Source organism: Formica exsecta, unplaced genomic scaffold (genome assembly GCF_003651465.1).
Source record: "Formica exsecta isolate Colony F162 unplaced genomic scaffold, ASM365146v1 scaffold72, whole genome shotgun sequence".
NCBI lineage: Eukaryota > Metazoa > Arthropoda > Insecta > Hymenoptera > Formicidae > Formica > Formica exsecta.
In genome coordinates this window covers 4,270,031-4,280,205 of record NW_021853485.1, presented here as the reverse complement: position 1 = coordinate 4,280,205, position 10,175 = coordinate 4,270,031, and the positions used below count along the sequence as shown (strand labels likewise).

The 10,175-nt window shown below is 37.2% G+C and overlaps 3 protein-coding genes across 11 annotated transcripts in view; 2 read left to right on the top strand and 1 right to left on the bottom strand.

The window, feature by feature from the left end:
• LOC115243529 (protein shifted) overlaps positions 1-5,694 on the top strand; it is an 8,099-nt gene extending 2,405 nt beyond the window's left edge. The window contains exons 3-6 of one of the 2 annotated variants that reach the window (XM_029820621.1): positions 985-1,173; positions 3,304-3,456; positions 4,640-4,735; positions 4,838-5,694. In XM_029820621.1, coding sequence (XP_029676481.1) covers positions 985-1,173; positions 3,304-3,456; positions 4,640-4,735; positions 4,838-5,064 — 665 coding nt within the window. In that variant the 3' untranslated portion in view covers positions 5,065-5,694. The remainder of the gene's footprint in view (positions 1-984; positions 1,174-3,303; positions 3,457-4,639; positions 4,736-4,837) is intronic. The other variant, XM_029820622.1, reaches the window with a different exon arrangement.
• Positions 3,787-6,448, bottom strand: LOC115243530 (5-demethoxyubiquinone hydroxylase, mitochondrial). Its single transcript, XM_029820623.1, has 3 exons — positions 6,119-6,448; positions 4,414-4,568; positions 3,787-4,331 (listed from the first exon to the last, which is right to left on the bottom strand). The coding sequence occupies exons 2-3, from the start codon at positions 4,562-4,564 to the stop codon at positions 3,898-3,900; spliced, it is 585 nt and encodes a 194-aa protein (XP_029676483.1). The 5' UTR covers positions 4,565-4,568; positions 6,119-6,448; the 3' UTR covers positions 3,787-3,897.
• The window catches only part of LOC115243527 (DNA-binding protein P3A2), a 13,395-nt gene continuing 9,573 nt past the window's right edge, over positions 6,354-10,175 (top strand). For 2 of the 8 annotated variants that reach the window (XM_029820620.1, XM_029820611.1), the window contains exons 1-3: positions 6,765-6,903; positions 7,922-8,210; positions 9,851-9,975. In XM_029820620.1, coding sequence (XP_029676480.1) covers positions 8,036-8,210; positions 9,851-9,975 — 300 coding nt within the window. In that variant the 5' untranslated portion in view covers positions 6,765-6,903; positions 7,922-8,035. The other 6 variants (XM_029820612.1, XM_029820619.1, XM_029820614.1 and 3 more) reach the window with 6 other exon arrangements.

The following is a 10,175-nucleotide window of genomic DNA, read 5'->3' as shown; positions in this document are numbered from 1 at the left end:
ATATATATATATATATTCTATGTATATATTGTCAGAATTTCGTGACAAACATTAAAATTTGCAAACGAAATATTGCATAAGATTCATGGAAGGTTAACCGAAAGAATCATTTGCGACTTTTCATTCCAGAGACAATAATCCTTGAAATAGAATGATTTAAAGTTTGAATAATTATAAATTGCGGTCAAGCGTTTGTCTAAGAAATGTTCGTACGATGATTTTTCACTTGGCATCAATCAAAGATATAAAACGTATACTTTTAGCGTCAACGTGCTTAATAGCATTTTCGCGTTTGTCAGTTGTATTTAATTCGAGTTGAATATTCGATTTTACCTAATGCACATTTAGCTCTTATCGCGCAGCGAGATATTTTTAGCTAATAATATTTGTATTCAAGAATGTGTTCATTATTGACGTTTCACAATTTTCTAAAATAACGGCAATATGAACTTGCTTTATAAAAAAAATTATAGATATTTCATTAAGTTTAATCTCTCTTATGGCGTAGCATAAGAAGTACCGCGCCGACAATACTTATTTACATAGCCAAAGGTGAAGATGTCTCGATGCGCAGCGCGTGAAATCTTCCAATATTTAACAGACGAAAATATTTTACTTGTTTGCACGGAGATATATATATTTCGCATTCTCTTCTCGTTTTAAAACTCTTTCGTTTCAAATTCAATCTGAAATTCTGACTTGTAAGAGTTATTTTTGACAATTTCGAATACTAAATGCTTCATAATAAACAGATTAGATAAATTGTCGATCCATTCTTATTTCACATCGTTATTACTTCTCGTTGTGAACACGCTGGAATAACTTGACCGATGAAACCTGCGACATATGTATATCTCTGTATTATGTAAACAGAATGCACAATACTTTTGTTCTTTTACAGATTGGATATAAATAATTGAGCGTGTGTGCATGCGTGAATCAAAATATACACGTCAATAATAATACTTTTTTTGTCCGTTGCAGAGTTCAGTATTTTGCTACCTTGCGCCGGCAAGGGTATAGCGCAATTCGGGATCGGTCTAATGATCGAGTCGCGCAACGGGATACCTCTGAACGGGACGCCGCTACGTTTCCGTTTGAGAAAAGAATGCAGCGTGCGCGGTGAGTGCGACAGTCGCGCCCACGATCACCACCTCTTCGCTCGCACATACAGTTCTGTATCAGCAGTAATTCATCAGCCTAATTTGTTGCCGCATGCTCTTTTGATCAGTTGCTTGAAGAGGGATGGTCGGACGTGTCCGAAAACGACGAAGCTACGTGTCGTTTTATGTGCACGTAAAATTTGGTTCGCACATATTCGATTGTCTCTCTTTCGTTTTGTTTAATCGACAGCCATTGCATGTACCTGTAGCCGTGTGAACGCTCATTTTGATATCTTGTAAGAAAACGATTACCTTACCTATCTATCTGCCTACCTGCTAACCGCAGCGATGGGTCCGATAATTGTGCGAAGTAGGCGCGTCGAATCTTCGCTCCATAGCGTGTCGGAGAGATTTACGGTTGTTAAGTCGTTAAGAGATCGCTCTTGGAACCTCGAACATTGTGACGAGGTCCTGGTCTAATGCCAACGCAGGTAAAATATCGAAAAGAGTAGCGAATCGATTCATTTTTGGTTTACATTTTTTCAAATACTTGAATGTTGTGTGTGTGCTATTTTTGTGTTTATTCTTGAGCTGTAAAAAAAGATTAGTATTATAAAAGAGAAAAGAAAATTCTCTAAAACATTCTTTTAACAAATTCTTTCTTAGGTTTCTAAGTGTATTTCACAAACTCGGATGCGCCATACCGCGCAATGGTTTTGGACCCATCGCATATTAGATATGTAAACTGCTTTTGCGAAGCTTACCTCTTGTATAACGGAAGGCATGAACCATCGTTCTAGATTCTATCAACGCTATCTTAGAACGTACAATTCTCTGTCTGTAATTACTTTATTAATTCAATTCCAATTAAATAACGCAAATATTGCGCTGATGTTATTTTCAGGAGACACACAACTTTCGCAATTTGGGAAATATTAACTGTCGTATGACGATCAAAGATTACTCGCTTTAGTTTATGTTTTTCATCCAAATATATTCCAGATTCAACCAAGTCATTTTTATGCTTGTATGTCTTCTACATTAGCATCCATTTTTCGTTTTGCTCGGCACTTCGTTAAGCGTTAACCGGCTCTCCGCTTCCTCGAGTCATTGTTCGCCCGCGAATCATGAATTAAGTGCCTAATTGCCTACTTAATGCGAAAGAACGCGCGAGTCTGCTCGGCCTTCTTGGCATTATCCTCAGCTCTCTCGATCCATGTGCATTCTAAATTGTCAATCATCAAGTCAAATATACATTATATTAAAAAATCTTACATAAAAGTGTTGATAAAATATTAAAATTCCCGAAAGGGATTCATTTGCGGCATGTGCATGCGATCAAAATGACTGATCGAGTTTATCATATGGATCTTGTGAAAATTTAAAAAAAGATAAAACACAGCAAATATAATGATCCACATGACAGACCATTATTGTGATTTACTCGAATTCAGATAGGCGGAATACGATACTCAATGTATAATCGCTTTTGTGATAATACATCGATAATTCGGAGCACAGTATGTCAAATGTGCAAACGCGAATAATTATCTTTCACATTGACCGAAGTTGTTGACTGTTTAAAATAAGATTTAATTTAAAAAAAAATCACGGTTTCCGCGTGTCACAAAAATGAGATAAAATATATGCTTTATTTTAATCTTCTCATGCAATATCTTCAAAACTAATATTAAAAAATATAGGTTGAAATCACTTTTTATTTTTTTTCAATTTGCGTCATTATTTTCTTTTTTCGCGAATGTATTATATATTCTATTATGCTAAATGATAAAAGTATTCTCCTTAAAGGATTTCTCTTTTTCTTATCATTAAGAATATTCATTTAATATGAGTAATAAAATAAGATGATATAGATTTTGAATTTTCGCTTTTATGTCAAGTTATTAAATAAACATATATCATATTATGATCTCAAATTCGTGGCTTATCGCACGATTTTGGAAAAAGAATCCGATTAAATCTGCATGTGTGAGATTGCATGCAACAATCTTATCTTATCGGATTAACGAAATCGTATTCGATATCAGTTACTGGAGTATTCTTTGTTTTTAATGGAATTTATACAGAGATTTATATTGTTGAATACGCGCGCGCGCGCGCCCGTATGTATGTGTACGTGCGTGCGTGCGTGCGCTACAGCAATATATATTTTTTTAAATTTTGATATTATTTCTTACAGAGCCTAATCCTGGTCCTTGTCCGGACGGTTATCTAGGACCACCTCATTGTAACAAAGCGCTTTGTTATCCAAAGTGTATGAATGGTGGTAACTGCACGGCACCGGGTGTGTGCTCGTGCCCGCCAGGATATCAAGGACCCTACTGTGAAGGAGGTATAACAAATTGTATAAACTAACATAAATACGCCACTTATACAAGTAAATCTTTTGTCATCCTAGTACATGTGACTAATTTTATTAGATCCATCATAAAGATTTACTTGAAATTGACACTGCAGAATAGATCTTTTCACATCTGTTTCCTCCATTTTGTTTCAAATGATGCATCTTCTTTGTAATATTTTATATTATATATATATAAAATTCGAAAAAGTCTAATAGATTCCCCTGAAATTATTTCAAAGGAAAATCAACTATTCATCTCCATAAAAAGAGATCAGTGATTGAAACATGTTTCAATAAACTTAGGACACCGTGAAATTAACTTGTCACATCTGCTACAAAAAATTCGAGCCGATAATTTATTACATCCTTACCTTAATTATAAATTACAATATCTACACATACAACGGTATTCTTTAACGGGAAACGCGTTCATATCACCTTGGAAATGGATATGGCCGTTTTACAGCCACACTTGATCATATTCGTCAGAGCTTGGTAGAAAGGCGCTTGTTCGGCACCGTGATCTATACCCGTGTCGTGATGCTCCTGTTCCTCATCGCGAAACTTTTTGATGGTCTCGAGTATCTCCTCGTCTACGTTCCCGTCCTTGTTCTCCATCAACGTGCGTAGCTGATCGTTGTAGTGCTCGACGATCACGGTCTCCACCGCCACGGTGCACGCCATGGCGGCTCTCTCGCCCATGAGTGCAGTACCGGCACCTAGGGCGAAGCCAGCGATATTCCACAGCGGAGTAAGAGCGGTGGGTCTAACTCGATATTTGCGAATTAGTTCCTCAAACTTGGCGCGGTGTCGTTTCTCTTGATCCCACATGTGTTGTATCGTCGGTCCGACTGTCGTCTTGCCTATAGGCATTCGCATATAAAATTCTTCGTCAGAATTTCAATTTACATCTACATCTCTCTTGTGCGATCGGAACGATTATACCTAATACGGCCATTTGTCCGGCGTATATTCTATCCGCTCCCAATTCGCCAGCATGGTCGACCCTTATTATCGAATCCAATATTTTCCCAGACGTGCTCGTGGCTGCTGATGTGCTGGCCATTCGTGCTCCCACTCCTCTGATGTGTAACATTTTTCTGTAAAATTTGGATTAAAGTTTAATAAGTATTTTGGTTATTAAAACTGACTACATTGATTAAAATTTCAGGTATCTGCAGGGAGAAATGCTTGAATGGAGGAAAGTGCGTGCAAAAGGATGTCTGCGAATGTACGAAAGGTTATTTTGGTTTACGCTGCGAGTTCTGTGAGTATAAGTGGTGTACACTTTAAGAAATCTTTACTATTGCTATGCGTAAAATTTAATGGATGAAAAAAACGTTGTTCACATATTTCTTTGTCTTTTCAGCCAAATGTGTCATCCCTTGTTTGAACGGAGGCAGATGCAAGGGCAATAATATTTGTAGATGTCCAAAGGGTTCTAAAGGTAACCATTGCGAAATTGGCAGACGTTCGGCGCAACGATCGACGTGTACGAGAGGATGTAGAAATGGAACCTGTCAACCGGACAACACATGTCTCTGTGAGCCTGGTTGGTTTGGAAAGTTATGTAACAAGAACAAACCATGGGCTTAGAAACCGATAAAATACTTTGCTATTTTTTATATTAACTAAATACTTTCAAAATAATGTCTCATTCTAAATTTCCAGACTTATGATAAATTATGTTTATAATTTATGTATTCTTAATTACATATATATGAAGAATCAATCACCTATGCGTCGATAGAGAAAGAATCTCATGATATTAAAATGATTCAAAGAGTGATTTATAGAATCTTGTTCATTTAAAACAATGATGAGATACAAATGTATGCACAAAAGAGAAGCCTCACGAGATTTAGATCCCAAGAAATTTCAATTGGTCACTAATGCATGTAAAATTTATAATTTCTGATTTACTTTGTTCCAGAGATGTGATATGTAAAGCTGCTTTATGCTATATATATTTTATATAACATTATTATATGTTTAGTTATATACTTTGTGTGTATTGTAGATGTGTAATAATTGTAAAAAAAAAAAAAAAAAAAAAAAAAAGGACAAAATGTATTTCTGAAGCATGTCAGAAAGTATGATTATGAAATAGTTCAGCATTGTAATAGTATCTGTGATGGACTTTTTTTTTCTTGGCAGCTACGCTGTTTTTCTCTGTGTACGTCTTAGGATATATAGATGAAAATAAAAATGGCTTTTTATTATAAATTCTAGAAAAAAAATGAATTAATGTTGAAGTGACCCTGATAATTTTTGCATTTATATGAATCATACTGACAGTAACATAAATCTCATTTCAAAACACAATCTTTTGCATACCAATTAGACTAAGATCTAAGGTCAATTTTTTTATCTTAATTTCATCACTCGTAAACCGCAATTTTTTTTTTGTACAGTGCAAAAACACGAAATTAAAAAAGAAAAAAATAGTGGGAAATTAATTAAATAATTTCCCATGCTTATAAAATAAAATGGGCGATAAATTTTTCTGAAAAAAATTTGGAAAGGGATTGAAATCGACAGCTTCGTCAACTTTGCGTTTGATACGACAATGGCAAATATGATGACAAGGATGATTGCGACGCGCACGTTGATTTGAGACGCCTGCAAAACGTGAATAAATGTCTCGCACCTTGGATAATAATTACGATCATTGGATTGTCATGAAATATCGGAGATGGCGAGCGATGGTTTGGTTTCTCTCTCGGGCGATCACACTATCACATACACAGCCAGAGCCAGGGCGCAGGCAGGTTATGTTATCCGACATTACGTCGAGTCGTGCGTCACGTGTCCCGCCGACCAATGGCGGCGACCGTACGCCGTCCGCCATGACGCGTGCCCCAGCGATTCCCGCCAATCGTGCTACTTCAGTCTTGTATATATGTATATGGCGTTGGCGTTCTCCCGGATCGCTGCTGGCGTTTAGCGGATCTTCAACGGGGAAACGGTGAGTGCTGGCGCGGTAGCCGCGCAAATTTGGCGGCCGAGAATCCAACGGTCGGCGTGGGCCGTGCGCGGCGTCTGCGGCGTCCCCGAAATCCGGGCAATTTCGCATCGTCTGCTCGGGCGGGCCTGCATCGCGCAGGCTCGCCCAAGATGGCCGGTCCGTGGCCGCCGTTCGTGTTGTGGTGGTGGTGATGGAGGCCCGCTCGGTACCGATCGATACGCCCGCCGCCGAATACCGGCCATGGCGGCTAACGTTGTCGCGCGTTGTCATCACGCATCCTGAGGTAGACGCGTCGGCGTGTGTGGTGTGTGGTGACCGGCCACGGTGATGATAAGCGCGAGCGCGGGGCGTGGTGCGAGAGCGTAGCCGAGGCACGCTGCCTCCCCGCGACGAGAGCTCTCTCCCTGACGTGTGAGAGAGCCCTCCCTGATCTCCATCCATCCATCCACTCCGCGGGACACACCAAGGTGCGTACGCAACTCGCGATTTTCACTGGGCCTGCTCCATCGTGTTACCGCGTTACCGAGCAGCCGTCGTGAGCAGCTCCGCGGCTACCCGGAGGTGGTGGTCTCTTTTGCGTGTGCCCTGCGCATTTTCATTGCCCCCCCAAAGTATCGGTCCGAATAAACGCGCATATCCCCGCGTCTCCCTCTCCGCCTCGTTGTCCCGTTGCGTTCTTCACTCTCTCTTTCTCTTTCTCTCTCTCTCTCTCTCTCACACTCTATCTCTTTTTCTCTTTCTCGCCGCCCCTTATACGCGCGCGTTCTTTATCGCGCGTTGTCTTGTTGTCGCCTGTCCGTCTGTCAACTTTGCGTGCGAGATGTCACGAGGAGGTGGTGGAGGAGGAAGAGGAGGAGGAGGAGGAGGAGAGACGCGGCAGCCGCCACACTGCCGTTGCGACCGCCGCCGCCACCGCCACCGTTGCAGTCGTCGTTGCTGCAATTGTCGCCGATCAACAATGTTTTGTGTAGCATCAAACGTGCTGATGGTATTTGTGAGAGCCGCATACGGGGTGCACACGCGCTACCTAGGAGTCGCGTCGTCAGGAGGATGCATCGCGGCGAAAGTCTTCCGCGCGAGTGGTGTCCCATCGCTCACGGCAGACACGAGCAGATGTTCTCTCGTCAGTTGTACGAAATGTATATATACATATATATGTGTATATATGTATATATATGTATATGTATATATATATGTATATAATGTATATGTATATATTTATATTTATATTTATATTTATATATGCCCAAAAGAGTTATACTTTTTCGTATTTTTCTCCGAAACTGAATACACGTGCTTTTATTTTGCTCGCCGACGCTCCAAACACGCGACGTTTTCCCGTAACGTGGAACGCGCGTACATCTCTTGCACGGAATAATATTTGTAAATAATACCTCTAATCTTCTAATAAATAAAATTTTGCTGTATTTCAACGACCACTATGTAAGAATTTTTAACAAAGAACGATGTTCTGTTACATATCAGGCTAAGGTGATGTAAAGGAAATTGAAACTGCCAAATCGAGACGACGCGACGACTTCCTCTATCACGAGTGATTTCAATACACGAGATACCAAAACGGGTGACGAGGAGAAGAAGATGGTATCTCTGCCTAGCGCAGAAACTGGCACAATGGACAGAATCTCGGACGACGACGATGATGAGCCTAGTAGCGGATCAGAGACTTATGAGGAAGGAGATCTTCTTTCGGCTGCTATGGGCGATGACGTCACAGCCCAGCTCGCTGCAGCAGGTTGGCAAAAAAACATTGATGGTGATTTCTCATTTTTTGCTTTTTCAGTTTTTGATTTTGATCAGTGATCGATCTATTCCTAATCACTTTTATTTACGAATCAAGCACAATTAGCAGGATGTCCTCGAGGCATTGTTTAGCATTATGGATAATATTCCATATCAAGATCAGTGAACTTCAAGTAAGAAGGGTTGAAGCTTTTGTTATGTACAATTAAACATAGCCTCTATAGAAGAAGGAAAAACAATGCCTTTATATATTATAATATATGCCTTTATATATTAAAATATCGAACTTATTATCTCATAATAATACATACATAATAATACATATATTTGTATAAAATCTTTTTATATTATTCTTTTTCAAGATAAATTCTTTCTCTCTCTTATGGATCTCTTTTGTAACTTAACATAATATTACAATCTCTTAAGCATATCAGACTTATCAGATGTTAAATAAATGTAATCGCTTCTATAAATTTATGCATATAAGACTTGTATCTGAATATTATTTTTTTCAAAGCGAAATTTTGATAGTTACAAAACTTTCTAGTAAAAATTATGTGCTTGTAAAGCATGTATATTGTCTCAATGCTATGTTTTGTAATTCTACTAATATTATTTATTTTGTGTGCTGTATCTGTACATTACACTCTTGCTTTACATTATCAACACTGATTATGGATTATATTCATAGTCACTGGTTGAAACAAACTTGTGGTCTTATAATGGAAGTTTAAAAATTTTCAAGATCAAAATATCATCTTCACTTCTTCTTTCTCATTTCAAAATGAAGCAGATTGATTAACTATACTATAGAAAAATCATATTTTAATATATTATATCCATATTTTTCTGATACTGTAAAAGCGATTAATGCGAGTTTATACATCAAAGTTTTGTAAATGTTAATTATGTATTATGAGATTGGAAATAGTTTAAGTTCAATTCAAAAATTAACTATACTATAGAAAAATCATATTTTAATGTCATATTTTTCTGATACTGTAAAAGCGATTAATGCGAATTTATACATCCAAAGTTTTGTAAGTGTTAATTATGTATTATGAGATTGGAAATAGTTTAAGTTCAATTCAAAAAATGAGGCAATCTAGACAAATTATATTCATCATATTGTGTTTCCATCTCAAGTTTCAACTGTGAATGTAATTCTATATTTTTCTGTATTCTTTTTTATTCTGTATATTTTCTTTTTCTGTAGACTCAATGTTAAATATCCTATATAAGATTTTTTTTATACATCTACAATATTCCATTTTTCCTTGATACTTCATTTTTTCTTTGTTATTTGCTAAGACAGATCTCCAAAACTTTTCTCTCTTAATGACAATTATTTTTATGTTGCAATTATTTTTAAAATCACAATTTCTGTATGATTTTTCAAGCACGTTTTATTTCATTGTTGCTCACGCATTTTTGTTCAATTGTGTTAGAGATACATTTATACTTTTAATATGTCAATGTAATTTGTTGAAATAAACTTTTTCATTTTATATAAATATATTTTTTTCTTTTTATATTAGTAATGGAAAGATATCTTTGAAAAACATTTTTTTTTTCTTTTTGATTATATTGACATATTGAGAGGCATAGAACTGTAACAATCGAAACGTTTCTCCCGCATTAAAAAATCTTTAGGACCAGTCGGCGTCGCCGCAGCTGCTGCCATTGTATCAGCCAAAAAGCGGAAACGACCTCACAGTTTCGAAACTAATCCCAGCATCAGAAAAAGACAACAAAATAGGCTTTTAAGAAAACTTAGAGTAAGTATAATATGGATATTGTTTTAGTTAGATCATATACGTATATATATATATATATATATATTGCAGGCTCTATATAAAGTCTTTACAAAGACTAGGATTTTTATAAAATACTGTCTTATAAAGATTCGACCCTTCATAAAAAAAGCTAATATATTTATATGTATCATATTTTTTGATTTATATATATATATATATAT

What these genes read in the sequence shown, in the direction of transcription:
- LOC115243530 (XM_029820623.1), bottom strand. Translation starts at nt 4,564, where the DNA reads ATGTTACACATCAGAGGAGTGGGAGCACGAATGGCCAGCACATCAGCA. An exon ending in CGGACAAATGGCCGTATTAG is followed by an intron (nt 4,332 to 4,413) that starts GTATAATCGTTC and finishes GAATGCCTATAG; the next exon opens with GCAAGACGACAGTCGGACCG.